Source organism: Hibiscus syriacus, unplaced genomic scaffold (genome assembly GCF_006381635.1).
Source record: "Hibiscus syriacus cultivar Baekdansim isolate YM2019G1 unplaced genomic scaffold, ASM638163v2 tig00005459_pilon, whole genome shotgun sequence".
Lineage (NCBI taxonomy): Eukaryota > Viridiplantae > Streptophyta > Magnoliopsida > Malvales > Malvaceae > Hibiscus > Hibiscus syriacus.
In genome coordinates, this window is record NW_024062058.1 from 1,784,120 (window position 1) to 1,801,046 (window position 16,927).

Below are 16,927 nucleotides of genomic sequence, written 5' to 3' on the forward strand. Positions count from 1 at the left end.
GTTACTACTTTAGGTGTTCGGACCGTCAATGACGTTAATTTTCTTCGTTAAGTGACACATGTCACAATTTGGTGATTTTATTTTTTTTAAATATTAAAAATATTATTATATTTATAAAAACCCTAATTTATCTTAAATCATAAAATAAACCCCAAATCCCTAAAATCCACAAATATTAACCTGCCATCGCCGCCCTTCCCGACCACAACCATCGCCGTTACCGTAGTCTCTATCATCTTCTTAGTCATACGCCGTCGTAGTTATCGTCGATTGGCCGTCAGAATCACGATTTTCATCCTAAGATTCGTATGGTATAAAATATCGATTCGTCGTTGATCAATCGTCGATTGGTCACGATTTCATAAGGATTTTAGTTGCAGGGTGAAGGAGAGGTTGGGTGGAGCTTCTTCGACGACAAAGGTCTGCGGTCAACGTGGGTTTAAGAGTTGAAATGAAGGTTTTCAAAGTTTTGGATTTATTTCAAAAAAAATTTGTTTTCTTTTTTAAAAAATATATAATTTTATTTTTAAAATTTAAAATAAAATTTTTAAAATTACAAGATTACGACACGTGTCACTTAAGTGGAAATTAACACCATTGATGGCCAGGACACCTAAAGTTGTAATGTTTGTCACGTTAGGCATCGGGATGAGTAAAAAAATAGTTTAAGCACCTATTCAAGAAAAAAAAAGTATAATTTGAACACTTATGTTGGTATTAAGCATAAAATCAATGATATTATGCACGATTAATGGCGTAAGTCAAGGATTGTTTTCGATGAAAGCAACTCGCCATTAGTGTCATTTTGTTACACCAAATGCCTTGAGATAGTGACTAATCCACACTGTCCATCCAAATTCATTGCTAAGTTAAAATTCCCATCTAACATACAACAACCCATTTGCTACTTTTATTTCTCCTTTAGTTTTTATTGGAGTAAGTAAGCATATTGTTCTTATGGGACCAGTTTTACTTCTCAAATCTTCACCCCCTTCATCTGCATTTCAACCTGCAGATCAACATCAATCAATAAAAGAAGGGGGGGAAACGATATACGAAAAGTTATGATAATTTTATAAAAAATTACGTGGGTGAGAATTGTGATTTATTACTTGGCCTGAGTTGTTTTCTGCAAGATTATGAAATTACATGGTTTCTTTGTAATTGCATGTTATTGGTTGTTACACGAGAGTATTTCCTTTTAATCAAATTAATTACATTAATTTTATAAAAATATATTAATTATACATAAATTATAATATCTATTTATATGTATTAATTTTATAAAAATATTTATAATTTGTGTTCAATTATAATTATATATAATTTGAAGTTAACATACGTACCTTTGCCTTTCTTGTAATAATATTTTTTTTATAAAATTAATATCCTTTAGCTAGTGTTAAAACTTGTGTTGTAATTTTTAGTATCACATTTTTTAGTTAAAACTTTACAAAAATATTGTAAATAATAAATTTTTTTTTAAATGGTGTATAAAAATAAAATTTTGATATAAAATAGTGGACGAGTAAATTTTACACATATTTTTTTAACAAAAGATATTTAGTACCAAATAAGCCCCTTATTTACAAAAAGATTGTAAATAATAAATATAATTTGTTTTTGCTATTTAATTTATTTTAGTCTTTTGTGCAAGTGTTCATTCACAGGACATGATGCAACTAATACAATGTCAAATAAAAACAGTGCATTTATAACGGTGATTTGATTATTACTCCCACAAGCAATCATAAGAAGAAGATTTGGTGCTTAACATTCTCCTACATTTTTTGCAAAACGACACTGAAAAAAAAAACAATTAAAGGTGAAAGAAAAAAAGTAAGAAAATGGAAATGAAAAGGTGGAAATCATGTGTATGAGATTAGAGACACTAGGGGAATTTGCTCATAGTTATGAGGCAAGCCAAAGCTGGATTTTAAGACCGAGGCTTCTCCCATTTGAGGGGCTTCACAACTTCCCAGGTGAAGTCTGCGTCGTCCCTTCCAAAGTGTCCATAGGCAGCTGTCTTCAAAAACCGCCCATTGCCTCCCCTCTTGAGATCAAGGTTGATGGTGATCATTCCAGGCCTAAAGTCGAAGTTCTCCTTCACAATTTGGAGGATTTCCTTGTCGGGAATCTTTCCTGTTCCGTAGCTGTCTACAAAGACCGACAAGGGCTCAGGCACACCAATAGCGTAAGAGACTTGGACGATGCACCTCCGGGCAAGACCATTTGCTACAATGCTCTTGGCAGCCTGCCTAACAATGTATGCACCACTCCTGTCCACCTTGGTAGGGTCCTTTCCAGAGAAAGCACCCCCACCATGGGCTCCCCAGCCACCATAGGTGTCAATAATGATCTTACGTCCAGTGAGACCTGCATCACCGTGAGGACCACCAATGACAAAGCGGCCAGATGGGTTAAGGTGGAAGATTGTCTTCTCATCAAGGTATTTCTCGGGGATGACAGGCTTGATAACATGCTCTTTGAGGTCAGCAGCAATTTCATCATTCGTAACAGTTTCGTCATGCTGGGTGGAAATGAGGACGGTGTGGACACGAATCGGAACCATGGCACCCTTATCATTGTAGTACTCAACAGTCACCTGGGTTTTACCATCAGGCCTTAGCCAGGGGCAGGTGCCATTCTTCCTAACCTCAGTAAGACGTGCCCCAAGTTTAGTTGCAAGGACGTGGCTAAGGGGCATCAATTCTGCGGTTTCATCAGTGGCATAACCAAACATATGGCCCTGGTCACCAGCTCCAATTTCTTCTGGGCGCTTGGTAAAGTGACCATGCACACCCTGGGCAATATCAGGACTCTGCTGCTCAATATTGACTAGGACCTTGCAGTTGTCGGCATCAAGACCCACATCATCAGAAACAAATCCAATGGAGCGGCATGTGTCACGGACAATCTTCTCATAGTCTACATTGGCTTTGGTCGTAATCTCTCCGAAGACCATGACCATGTTGGTCTTGGTGCATGTTTCGCAAGCAACCTTGCTGTCAGGGTCCTGGGCAAGGCAAGCATCGAGCACAGCATCAGAGATCTGGTCACAGAGCTTGTCGGGGTGACCCTCATTTACAGATTCAGATGTGAATAGAAAGGTCTCCATTCCAACAAGCTGCATATTGCAAGACCACCAAAGAATCTTAATTAGTTTGGTAGGCCAATCGAATATGCTGCTGCTAATAAAAGATAAATAACACAGGAATTAAATATCAAAATCAAAATAAGAAACCACTGATTCTGTCGTGCTTTCCTGGAACAGCTCAAAAACGGTAGAATCAGGCATTAAACATAGTAGTACCGTGCTTTCTAGGAAGATTATATTCTTAGGAAGGTTCTGCACTGTGAACAATAATTTAAGTGTAACATACTTTTAAAACCATGAACGCTGTTGCAATTTCACAGTTATGTTATTCATTGCAATTTCTCACTCTCAGAAACAAGTCGAGCATTTATGGAACTATCGTACAAGCTTAACAGACGTGTGATCAGAAAAAGACACCCACCGACAAACTAAAAAAAAACCTAGCAAATAAAACGACCACCGGAGTTTTAGCTTGCACATAAATGACTGACAGACACAAATCACCATTCATAAATTTTAAACTCAATTTGAAGATCGAAAATACTGTAAAATTAGCAGATCCGGTCGATCCTACTCAAAACCGAGTCGTCCAACAATAAGCAATGCTTTACTCTAAAACGAAATGAACTTTTCTGCAGTATAAATTCCACAAACAATCCGTATTCAAAATCAAACTTTTTTTTTTTGGATAAAATGTATGTATTTTAATCCAAAGAAGCAGCAAGCTGCTACAAGAAACAACCAACAAACAGAACCCAAAAAACCTATACCCCCACCACCTCGAAACAATATCCTTTTCATATTCTTCCTAGCTTGCATCACCTGTACAATGTTTTCAATACAAGAACGAATTTCCTCACCACTCCTAAACAAATTCTTAAAAATTCTTCTGTTTCTTTCTTCCCAAATAAAATATATGAATGCATTCCAAGAAATCTTAAACAAAAAAGTAGAAATGGAATTACCCTTCCAACGAGTAAGAGCCCATCTCAATTCGGCTTCCCAGCATATTCAAACAGAAAATATATATACACACTAAGAATCGAAAACAAACAGAAAGCCCGCACAGATCTGAATATAATTCACCATAACATCAGCAGAAAACGATATAGAAACAGATAATACAAAATAAAAACACTCATTTTCCTTTGCCACAACAAACAACAAAGCGAAATCCACGAACAAATACGAAAGATGAAACCAACAGGCAATAGAGACAAAACTTCCACAAAAATATTAGTTGAAAAGGCAATCTGAGATGAAGAATTACCGCGTACCTGAATATTAGGCTAGAGAGAAGGAGAGTGTTGAGCTGAGCAGAGAACTAACGCAGCGGAACTCGACGGCACAATGAATCTAGCCTCGAACGCGGCCATTTATAGAGAGAACGAATTTATCTTGTCGGTTTATCGGTGTGGATTATTATTTTTATATTTTTAGTGTTGGTAAAATCAGCATCTGACGGCTGATTGGAGAGTGTTGGAAGACCAAATGTAGCCGTTGGATGTAAAGGGGTTGTTTGATTGTAACTCGGGAAGGGGTTTGGTGGAAGAAAAAGACATTTGCTTCTTTATAGTGAAATTATTTAACATAGTTTTAATTGAATTTTAAATTTTACAAAAAAAAAATTAATAGGATGATTACGTATTTTTTTATCTAAATAATGATTTAAAAAATATTTTCTAAATTCATCCAATTTTGTAGAACTCCTCCTTTTTATTAATTAAAGCTAAAAAAAAACACTACTACTTTTTGCTCCCGAAGGGTAGAGTTAATTATACTTGTTTGATTTGTGGATCCTTTGGGATTTTGCTTTTGTCTTCTTTTCTTTTGGAGATGACGATGATAATAGAAAAGTGACATGTGACCTAATGGTTTTAGCCACGTTTCCCAATGTTAAATAAATTGACGAGTAGAGTGGGGGGATTGGGGTTGGTAAGCTTTCATCATTTTAATACCAATCACTTTCATTCAACATTGGTTCACACTCTCACCAACCAAATTGAGCAATGCTTTGGCCCACTAAACGACGTGGCAATGTAGTTGGTGCAGGTGGGGCTTGCTATCCTCATGTAACCTATAAAAGACAAGTTGTCTTGCGTGTATAAATATATATATGCATAGCCGGGATTTCCCAAAAGCCTGGGGTATGAATGACCGCCACGTGACGGTTGTTGGTTGTTGGTTGTCGGTTGTCGGTGAGATGACTTGCCAGCGTAAAATTGGCCTTCACATCCTTGTGCTCTTCCTGGGAAGATATTGGCCGGCTGGCAAATAGTGGCAAGGGCACTCTTTACATGGAGGAGGAGGAGGGCGGCATTTATACTTGGATAAAAGGAACCTCCAAAGGGATTCTGTAACATATACGTGCCGTCTATGTCCTATTTGGTTGAGCCCTGCATCCCATGGTTATTTTCAAAGCTGAAACAACCCCTGAATGAGATCGACAAGTTATGGTCTTACCGCTAGAAACGATAAATCCATTTATTAATTTTTTTAGTAGTTTAATTTTTAAAAATTTGTGTTTTATAGAGTTCACAATATTATTATCTCCTCCGTTTACTTTCACCACTTTTTGTTTCCCACTCTTATTTTTCTACTTTCATGTAGGGTTTTTCATTCGATTAATTCGGTGGCCGACCGAATCAAATTACTATTAACCGAATTAATCGAACTTTTTTTTCTTTAACCATTAACCGAATCGAATTTTTTTTTCTTCAAAAATATTAACCGAACCGAATAAATTTCGATTAATTCAGTTAATTTTTGAATTAACCGATTTTTTTTAAAATTTTCTAATTTATATAAAAATTAAATATTTTTTAATTCAAAAAAACAGTTTCTAATTAATTTTAATAATATATAATTATAAAATAAAAATTTATATAAAATTTTTAATTAATTAATATTGATTTAGGTTTAAAAGTTATTGGATCTTAAATTATTAATTAAGTTTTAAATAGTTTGGGCTGAACCCATATGTTATACATAATATATTTAATATTTTTTAATTCAAGAAAATTGTTTACAATTAATTGAAATAATATATAATTATAAAATAAAAATTTTATATAAATTTTTTAATTAATTAATATTTATTTAGGTTTAAAAGTTATTGGATCTTAAATTATTAATTGAGTTTTAAATGGTTTGGGCTGAGCCCATATGTTATATATAATATATTTAAAATTTAAAATTTAATTTCGGTTAATTAATCGATTTCAAACCGAATTAACCGTTAACCGACCGAACTAATTCGGTGGACAACCGAATTAACCGAACTAATTGGTTCGATCGATTAACCGAATTAGTTCGAAAATTTGAACACCTTTATTTTCATGGTTTCCCTTTGATGGTCTACATGAGAGCTGATGGTTCATAGCGGTTCTATGGATGGTGAGTGGAGGAGAGTTACCGTTATTTTATGATTCACTCGTTTTAATTTGAATACTGGTTAACGATTAACTGGATCAATCCTTCTCAAGTGAATCATGACAAGCTTTAGAGTGGGTATGTCTCATGTCCTCATTTTCTATAAGAAGAAACGTGAGTATTTATGTTTCTAGTTAGGTGTTACATGCGACGCTGCATGATTTGTTCATGCTCTGTTCATGTCCTAATTCGCTTATTACAATAACTTAGTTTTAAATAGTAATTTTCTATAAGCAACCCTACCTGCCACCTATCATGTTAATCGGCTATTATGTGGTTTTTTAGTTAGGATAAGTGAATCATAATATACAAAGAATATAATTAATAATTTTTTGGCATTCAACTAAAGGGATATGCGTAATGGATAAATTTTGGCACAATACCCCCAAGCCGGTAAAATATATAGGGTATTCAGCTTACTCGAAAATTATTTTTGGGAAATACGATATTTTTTACATTGCACCCCGAACTCATCATGTTCGGATATTATTTTTAAATAGGTCCCATATTGTGGTCCTCATGCGGACCATTATTTTATTGGGGTTTTAATGATACGTCTCCTCGGTATGATAAGTCCATTAAAAAATAATATTTAAAAAAATTAAAATTATAAATTATAAATTCAAAAAAAAAATAGGGAGGAACTTGTTATGTCGATGTGATAAGTTCATTTGAATTCAAACAAACTAGTCGTTGGTCAACGAGTAACAATGGTCACATCCGGTAAAAAAATTTAAAAAAATAAAAATTACAAAATAAATACAACAAATAAATAAAATTACAAAGAAAATTTATCTATGCCTTCGAAGTTCTTGACGATGCCAAAAGAGTTGTCGAATGATAATGTTGCGGGGCTCGTCGAGTATGCCGAGGTCGTAGGCCTTGGTCGTCATCATCGTCTTGCCGAGGAGGTGTACTTAACACACTCTGCGCACTCGCAACTGCTTCGACTTGGCTTTGGTGACCATATAAGATATGGCCACACTCACCAGCAATCGCATGTTCTGTGGAAGATCCTTGAGTGTATTGCGGTGCATCCCATGAACCTCCAACCCAATTCGGTCGAGTCTCGTCTGAAGTGTGAAATGGAGGATAGAAACTGAAACTGGCCTAGGATGCATGATAGTACTCTTCAGCGATAGATGCTGAAGCAGAAGCAGAAGCCGACGATGTTTTCTTCTTGGACTTCGACATGGCGTGTCTGGCCTAATAATTTTGCCCTTCTTCCCTTTCTTATGATGCCATCATATATGGTTTCTCATTTGCTTCGTAATTTTGAAGACAGAGAGAATAGGCGAAATCGAGGTCCAACGGTGTGACCTCCTGACGCTAGGGGAACGATTAGTCACGCTGATTCCATTGCTCGATGTAGAATGCATGCCTAACCGGCCAATTCTAGGTATGTTTCACACCCGTATCGATTGCATGGAGAGCATCCATTTCAACTATAAGCGTAGGAATCGGCTGGTACGATGTAAATTGTCGCGTCACTCTGTCTGCAACGTAACACTCTACTAGGAATGGCAACGGGGCGGGTTCGGGGCGGGTTTTGCTCCCCCCGTCCCCGTCCCTGAAATGAATCCCCGCCCCCATTTCCCGTAGGGTTTTTTATCAAGGTGCCCCGTCGGAGTTTTTTTTACCCTGTCCCCGAACCCGACCGATCTCGAGAACCTGATCCCGAGAAAAAATTGAGCAATCGTAGTTTTCATAAAAATAGAAAAAACGATCTCAAAAAATTGGAAAATTAGTCTACATGATTTACAATTCAAACTACAATCACAAATTCAAACCCAATTCTAAATAATTGTCTAAACTTCAAAATAAAACACATACATAATTAAATACAAACTTGTTCCGATATTCAAATCATACAACGAATATGCATACGTAATATTAAGTCAAATAAAAATCATCCAAAATTGTCGTGTCACTTTTGTCACTTTCTTTGGTAGCTCCCACATTGAGAAATTTATCAAAAAAATCAACCAAATTTCACTTTAATAATTATAAAAGCTAGGGTTTAAATGTTTAGGGTTTAAGGTTTGTATTATATAATTAATATAAAATATATAAAATATTATATATATAATTGATATAAAAAATATAAAATATTATATATATAATTAATATAAAAAATGTAAAATATATATAATCAGGGCGGTGTGGGGACATCTTGCCCTGAACTCGTACCCGAAAAAATCCCCGAATTTTACCCCGATACCAAACCTGACCTGATATTAATCAAACACGACCCGACCCGAACTTAGCCGGGTTTCGGGTTTCCCCGTCGAATTCAGGTCATTCTGCGATTCATACACTCTACAATCGCATAACGCAACAACGGTGTCACGACACACCATAAGTGAGACCCCTAAAAAAATCTCGCTGAAATTACATGAATGATCTCCTTGTTGAAATACGAAAGCCAAGAGAACTGTAAATATTAACCATCAAAGTTAGTGTGTATATATATATATATATATATAAAGTTAAAAAGATTAAAAAAATAATAAAAAATTATGTCATATCGCATGTCGACCAACGATGTCGATCTGCACCCATACGTCTCGTGTAGTGGCACCCGCCAACTTTGTCTCGGAGATTTTATGACACCATCTAAAATATTTAAAAACAAAATATATTATAAACAAATAAAAAAATAAATTTACGAAAATAAAAAAAATTAAATAAATGAATTTAAGCAATTATCTTGCAATTAGCGAAAACTTGATCGGGCCTATTGTAACTGTAGCAACATAAGACAACCTACTACATCAGCTTTTCGACCAGGTCAGACAAGTGCGGCTTGCAAAGCTCCCGGTAAAGAAAGGTCAAAATCACCGAGCTCCAACTGGTATTACGACATACAACGAAGTCATCCAAATATTGTAGATAGTATGTGTGCACCAAATTACTGGATGTTTCCGGTAATAAAATGTAATACCCCAAAATTTGGATAATGACCAAAATGAAAATTTTGAAAGTTTAATGGCCAAAGTAGAAAATTAGGAAAAAGTTTAGGGAATTAATTGATAAATTTCCTAAAAAGAATTTGATTCCATAAATACATGGTTTACTCTTGAGAGTGGAGTTTTATAGAAATCATTTTTTTGGATTTGGAATTTTAGTAAAGAAAAAAAAAACTAGAAAGGGTTAAAGCCGGTAAGGAAATCGGTATTTTGGATCGAGTTGGAATTTTACGAAAATTTGAAGGATGTTATAAATTGGTTGGAAATATTATTTTAATATTTTGGATCAGAGAAATTTGGTTAGGAAATGTGTAGTTTTTCAGATTTAACCGAAACATTGAAATTTAGTGACTAAAACACAAGTTTTGAAAATTTCATGGCATTTTCGTAGGTCAAAGTCAAATTAATTTATATTTGACTTTGTAATATATTAAGGATCAGATGGTTTGGTTTTATGGTGATTATGGAGATTCATTAAGGGCAAAAATGGAATTTACTTTGGTGTTGAATAAAAAATTACATTGTGATATATTATTAAGCATGTGTTAGACTATTATATCATAAAATATCAATCATGGAAGAGTAATTGCAGCTTCTTCATTCAAGACCGACATCTCCAAGCTTGCAAGGTAGGTATTCTTGTTTTCAATTTTGAAGCAATCTTGTTGAGAATTACACTTAGGTGTGATTAGGAAAAATATTCTACGTTCAATTCTCTACGTTTTGACATGAAATATTAATAGGGTTCATGTTAAGTTCATATTGAGTTAATGAAGGGGATGTTGATTTTTGTGTTTTATGGGTTTTGAAGAGTTAAGTGATTTTAAAGAATTGGTTGTAAGAATTGATGAAGAACCTAAGAATGAAGTTAAAGAAAACAGTTGGATTTTGAATCTGGCAGTAGGTTCGAAAATTCACCAGAAATTATATAAAAATAATTTTAAGGTTATTTTTATATATTGTGTTTATATATCGATCTAGTTTTGTTTGAAACAAACGGGGATCAATTTCAAGGTTTATACAAAAGATATGAATTTTCAACCGAGGAAAGGTCAGAAAAATCAGACAGCAGATTCTGCAAAACAGATTCTGTTGATCAACTTTGAAAATTCACCATAAATTGTATATAATGAATTAGAATGAGTTATTTATATTTATAGATTCGTATTTGAGTCTAGTTTTTAATGGAATAAACGGAATTGAATTCCAGTGTGTATATCAATACAGAGTATTGATTCTTTAAAGGTAGTGCGAATTGTCTGAATATGGAAAATTGATGGGTTATTGTGTAAGTGTTGTATAATTGATATACTATTCTGGAAAATGTTGTTTTGGAATTAAAATGAGAGTTAGATGTGATATATGACTGTTTTGCAAGTTTAAAAAGATTTATGGTTTAAGTACAACATTTGTATAGTTGGGGTACTTAAAGATAATTAGGCTTTTGTGAAAACATTTGAATGTAAATAATTTCAATGATGGAATTATTGGTATTAAGAATTTAAGTGGTAAAATGGTGAAGGACCATTTTGAGTAAATTAAAAAAGTTAATTCCAATACTAAAAAGAATTAATAAGTGTTAAAGTATTTGGTGGTGAATAGTTTGAAGTATGATTATGAAATTTATTTTGGAAATATATTTATGTTAGTACAATACTAACATATATATAGGTATGAATCTATATTTTGTACAGATCACGATTTACTCGGTGTTCAAAGCGATTCGAGTATAAAAGGAAAGGTTTATTGTGGACAATAGTGAGACACAAATATTTGGAAAATTATAAAGTGTCAAGGTGAATGCAATACATGCATGAAATTATACATAGATGTTTTATACATCATCAGGAAGACTTGCGATAAGTCGACCTTGTTTATATCAACATGATTTTATATCATTTTTTTATAAATTGACATTGATATGTTAGAGTATGAAATTAAAATGCATTGATCACTGATTTTTGCATATGATGTTATCATGAACATATATGATTTTTACCATGAATGTTATTTCGGGTATGAACTGCCCCTTTGTTAAATATTGATAATATACTTTGTCATGGATGTACCAAATAAAATAGACTGTATGTCCAAGTAAGTCATTGAGGGACAGGGTATAGTTGGCATGCCATAGAGTCCAGCAGCAGGCTGCATATTCGGGAATACACTAAAGGATACCTAGTGTATATGGTGGGTACGGCCTTATGTGCCATACGGGACTGTACTTAAGGATACCTAGTACAGATGGTGGACACGACCTTATATGTCATACTAGGGATAGCACTACAGTGCTTATATTTGACTCGTGTACCTAGGGTCCTCAGGGTTGTATATTGGGCTATTGTCTATTGTTTATGGTTGTTTTCTATGGTATATGGTTATGGAATAATGACAAGTATATTGATAAAATAAGCTTATGAGCTTATGGAATTTAAATGGTAAGTATTTTGGTAAAATAAGCTTACGAGCTTATGGGATAAATGGTAAGGGATTTTATATTATTTTGATCATGGTAAAATATTGGTTATGTTAGTAAAAATGATTTTATGGAAACTCGATTTTTGACATTGAAAATAATACATGAATTGTATTGCACTGTTAAATGTTTTAATTGCCTCACTAAGTTTATACTTAGCGTGCGATGATTTTCACGCGTAGGTAAAAGCCAATAGTGGATTAAAGAGTTCAATGTGATATCAAGCATCGAGAGGTATATTTCAATATCAATAAGACATCCTACGATGGAATTTGATTTTAGATAGTGGCATGTAATTTGAAAATATTCAATTTAGTTGTTGAATAAATTTTGGAAATTTGAATTTATATATATTTTGGAAGTTACTGTAGCAGTTACTATAGCGTATCAATGCACTGTAGCAGTTACTGTAGCGTATCGATGCATAATATTAATTCGATGTTTTGATGCATCGATGCACTGTTCACGTTACTGTAGCTCATCGATGCACTGTTCACTGTTCACGGTATTGTTCAACACTGTTCACGGTATTGTTCATCACTATTCATAAAAAATATTTTGAATTAAATTTGTTATAACAAAATATAAATTATATGATATGATATTTTTATAATATCAATTACTATTTTAAGAAAGTAAATTTTGAATTGTTTAAGAAAAGAAAATGGTTTTAAAATTCGGGTGACATCTATAATCTGTATAGGTATAATTATACGGGTTATGGGTGTTACATAAAATCACTCGAATCGAGAAGAAATGCTCGGGAGGTGTTTACCTTCGCATCGGTAGAGTCGCCCGTGACTTGGAATTCAAACTCCAACCATGTTCTCATCATCCGATAGCCCCTCATGACGTCGGATGGCGGCAATTTCTCAAAAACTTGATAAATCAACATCGTGGGGTCGTACATGTTCTGCGCAACCATGAGGGCTCCATTGATAGGAACACCGAGTTGGTAAGCGACATCTTCCAGAGTAATCGCCGCTTCTTCACTAGGGAAATGGAACGTTGTGTCTCGTGCCGCCAACATTTGATCAAAGCCTCGATAAACACCAGGTACACCTTGAAGCCATATAAAAATAAGGTTAAAAATAGACCGAATTGATGTAGCTATGTCATCATCTGTTAACGCAGCTTTCTGGTTGTCATCCCCCGACTATAAATACCCCATTCATTGTTCGACCCGCATTGGATCGAAGAAACATGGGCATTACCCAATGGCTTCACGGGGTGACGTCTCCCTCACTAGAGCAAAGAAATTTTGAAGCTCGTTAAAACATAATGGAGGAATTCTCATTACTAGAACAGAGGCAACTTGATCCATTGGGTAAATTTCATAAGGAGGTGGAGGTAACTCTACGCTCTTATGGAGACATCTTGATGCTTTTAGAGAGGCTACATGATGTGCAGAGACATCTCTATGTTACATAACCATAACAAAGGAATCTCAACTCTTTTGGCTGGATGAAGAGATAACGAAGGATTCCTTTTAGTTAGAGTTTAGTGGAGGCAACTGGACGCTCTTAACAAAAGATAATACATGTTGACTCAGGCTACACAATGGAGGCATCTCAACGCTATGACTTCATAGCAAATTAATAAAGAGAAAGAAGGCTTTTAGAAGATTCCAATGCTTAAGCAGAGGAATAAAAACTCCGATATTTACGTGTATTAGAGACACTTCACCAATAAAAAATATATTAAGAGGAGGTTTGAGGATATTCTGAAGAGGGAGATTGCTCCCGTGATCGTATGCTATACAATGATTACTAAGTTACATGTATGAAGAGTAGTCAGAAGTTTGTTGTAGGAGATTTTCCTGTCACTATATGCTAGACGTCAATCTCCAAGGTGCGTCTCTTTGTATTGGAAAGCTCCCTTTTGTATCTTTGCTAAGGCCTTTCTATATTACCATTGATGATATGGTAACATCGTAGTGATAAACATCTACGGTAGCAATAATCGTCGCTTCTTGTTCAATATGCTCGACAGATTTCGTACATGATAATTGTAGTATTCCAATTTTTTGAGTCAACGTTCGAGCATTGACGAGGTTACTAATGGATAATTTATTTTTGGGTTTGAGTTTTATTGGGTTTAAGTTAGATGAGTTTTTTGTAAGAAAATAAGAATGTTTCGAAGCTTGTATGAAGTGGGCAAAAGTTAGAGGGCCATTTGTGTGGTATTCCCATTTTTATTTGAATGTCAAATTCCCGGCTCTGTTAAAGTATGTGGCAGGCGTGCATAGGGAATGGGCTTAAGGAATTTTCATGTCCGCCATATCCATTTTAATCTTTTTATTCATTATTTTTTACTACTTTTTCCTACAAGCTTTTTCTCCATTTTTTCTTCTTTCTTCATCAGTCTTCTTCCTTCCATCTTTTCCTCTACTAATCGAGAGAGAGTTTGTGGGAGCTGGATCTGTGGATTTCTTCATCATTTCTTTCTCCCCTCTCAACTCATAAGAAGGTAAGAAGCATACGCTAAATTGCGAAAGCTCTATAGTAAACATTATGTTCTTCAAGTTTTCAAGATAGAGGTAAAAGGGGTGTTGGGACTTGGAAGACGTTTGAGCTTGATGGAAGTCCACACATATCCCCTTCTTAAGTTTTTATTTCCTTTTAAATCTTTATTCAGGCCAGATATCTGTTTTTGTGCATGTATTAAAGAGAGTGGGGGTGTCTTCTAAAGCTAAAGGAAAGAAGAAGGTATGGGAGACGTAGGTCAAGAAGCTCTTTTTGTGTTTTTCCATCAAGGTGGTACATTAACTCTCCTACGCTTCTTGACAAGTCATAAATGCCATCAAAGAAAATGCCATTGGTATTGCAGCTTTGGCTCCATCATGTTTTCTCATTTACTACCTGTTTTTTTCCAAGGCAGCTTACCCAATAAGGGCTAAGAACAAACCCATTAAGCTAAGCGAAGCTTTGTATTCGTGGTTCTTTATATTTAAAGAATGGTTGGACCAAGTAGACATGAATGCCAAGGATGCGGTGAGTGCTTGCCCTTTGCCTACACTGAACATCACATTTTGCGGAATAATTTTTGACCTCGCTGAATATCCCCCGCAACAGTCAACACGAGATAGGTTTTGTTTCATATTGTGGGCATTGGAAAAGGGTTCCCATTCTCACATGGTTTGTGGAATCCATAAAGAACGATGAATACAATGGTTTTGCTTTGAATAAACGATTTTGGGATTAGAAACAAGGCTGCACTTTGTCCATTGTTGTTTGCCCATTCCAGAGACGGAGAAAAGGTAAAAAATAAAAAAGCTATAATGCGGTGAGCGTGGATCGAACACGCGACCTTCAGATCTTCAGTCTGACGCTCTCCCAACTGAGCTATCCCCGCACAGAATATTTCTACGCATGATAGTTATAAATTGTAAGTAACTTGTCCTTGATTTGTTTCCGTTATTACAAGATTTAATACTTTTAGATTAGATGGAGTTTAACCATTTTTCTTTGAAACGAAAAGATTAGCCAATTGTTGTGAAAACAGGATAATGCATGGTTCATACACCTCTTAAGCTATCAATATCTATGAAGTATGAACTATCATGCAAATGTGTAATCTTTGGTTAAACTTCTAGTTATTCCAGCAGTTACTCAGAAATCTTAACATCTTTTTGGGCGTTGTAATAGTAGAAGAAGCATGTATCAAACCCCATAATCTTCAAACTTTGTAAATAGATGTCAATTAACTCTTTCTGATTTTGAGGATCAAGGCATATATTTATTTAAATGTAGTGTATATCTTTTTCCTCATGATATTCAAGAGCAGCTCAGCACCTTCTCGGCCAAAGATTTATTGGTTGTATGGACTTCTTCTACAATCCTCAGAACCCGGCTTATCCTACTTGCATTGCCTGAGCTTGTTTGAGAGCTAGCTGTCATTAATACACCCCCTGTTGTGGGTTGAGTCTGAGCCTGTGCTTAACTTGAACTCATATAACTCGTTTGTGCAGCTGCATTACCGGTAACAACTGATGAAGAATCTGCAATATTTGTTGTTTGGCTTGAACTACTTGAAGCTTCCATGGGCCTGGAACCTGTTGCTAGCCATGCTTGAGATGTACTCGAATCCTACAAATGAAAGCATGCCAGTGAATGAAATAAGGTAGAGTCTATTCATTAGAAGTATGATGATCATACATACTTGAAAAGCATCATTACGCTGTGCAGGAGACGTGCGACCTCCATGTTCAATGGTATTATGCCTCTGAAAGGATGAAAATGAAAGATAAAAGGAACTTTATATGAGAAAAGGTAAGAGGTGAGCTACACCAAGGAAATACCCAAATTTAAACGCCCCAGGAAGTTACCTTTAGTTCAGCTACAGACCAAAAGACAATAAACATTTTGGCAAGGCAAGCCTCATGCTCACATAGGTAATGATCTTGGCGAAAATGAATCTGTAGCAGACATTTTTCAGGATTCCATTTAACCATAAAACTAAAACAAAAGTACAAAAAAAGAGAGAAGAAACATAGAACTCATATTGCCTTGAGGTTGTCGTATTTCCTGTAATATTTATGATGTCCTGGATGCAGCCTGCATTGAAAATGGACGTGAAATAATAAGTTCACTTATTAACAGGGTTTCAAAAAAAGATCCGCTACCACGATTTCGGCCGCGATATAGCGGTTTCGCCGCCGTCCGAGTTACCCGCGACGACCGCAATAGCTCCCGGCCTCAATCACGGTAAATCTGAAATAACCGAAAACGCGACAGCGACCGCGACTTGAAACCCTGCTTATACTTGTGTTGGCTACCAGGAATACCTCAGTACCTTTGGCATATATGACATGTATTATGCTCTGTGGACTGGTGGAGGTATAACTCACTTTCCCCATAGAATGGGGTCTTGCAGAACCCACACTTTGGATGCCCCATGAATCCACCTCTCTCTCACTCGGTTCCATCCACCTCAGAGTTACCGGTGTTTATA

General features: G+C 35.3%; 1 protein-coding gene and 1 non-coding gene across 2 annotated transcripts; both read right to left on the reverse strand.

Moving 5' to 3' along the window:
• Positions 1-1,826: 1,826 nt before the first annotated feature.
• LOC120199625 (S-adenosylmethionine synthase 2-like) lies at positions 1,827-4,474 on the reverse strand. Its single transcript, XM_039200659.1, has 2 exons — positions 4,375-4,474; positions 1,827-3,127 (listed from the first exon to the last, which is right to left on the reverse strand). Exon 2 carries the CDS (start codon positions 3,116-3,118, stop codon positions 1,937-1,939), a length of 1,182 nt encoding a protein of 393 aa, XP_039056590.1. The 5' UTR covers positions 3,119-3,127; positions 4,375-4,474; the 3' UTR covers positions 1,827-1,936.
• A 10,781-nt stretch (positions 4,475-15,255) lies between these two features.
• TRNAF-GAA lies at positions 15,256-15,328 on the reverse strand. Its single transcript has one exon. It is a non-coding gene; the product is annotated as a tRNA-Phe (tRNA).
• Positions 15,329-16,927: the final 1,599 nt, after the last annotated feature.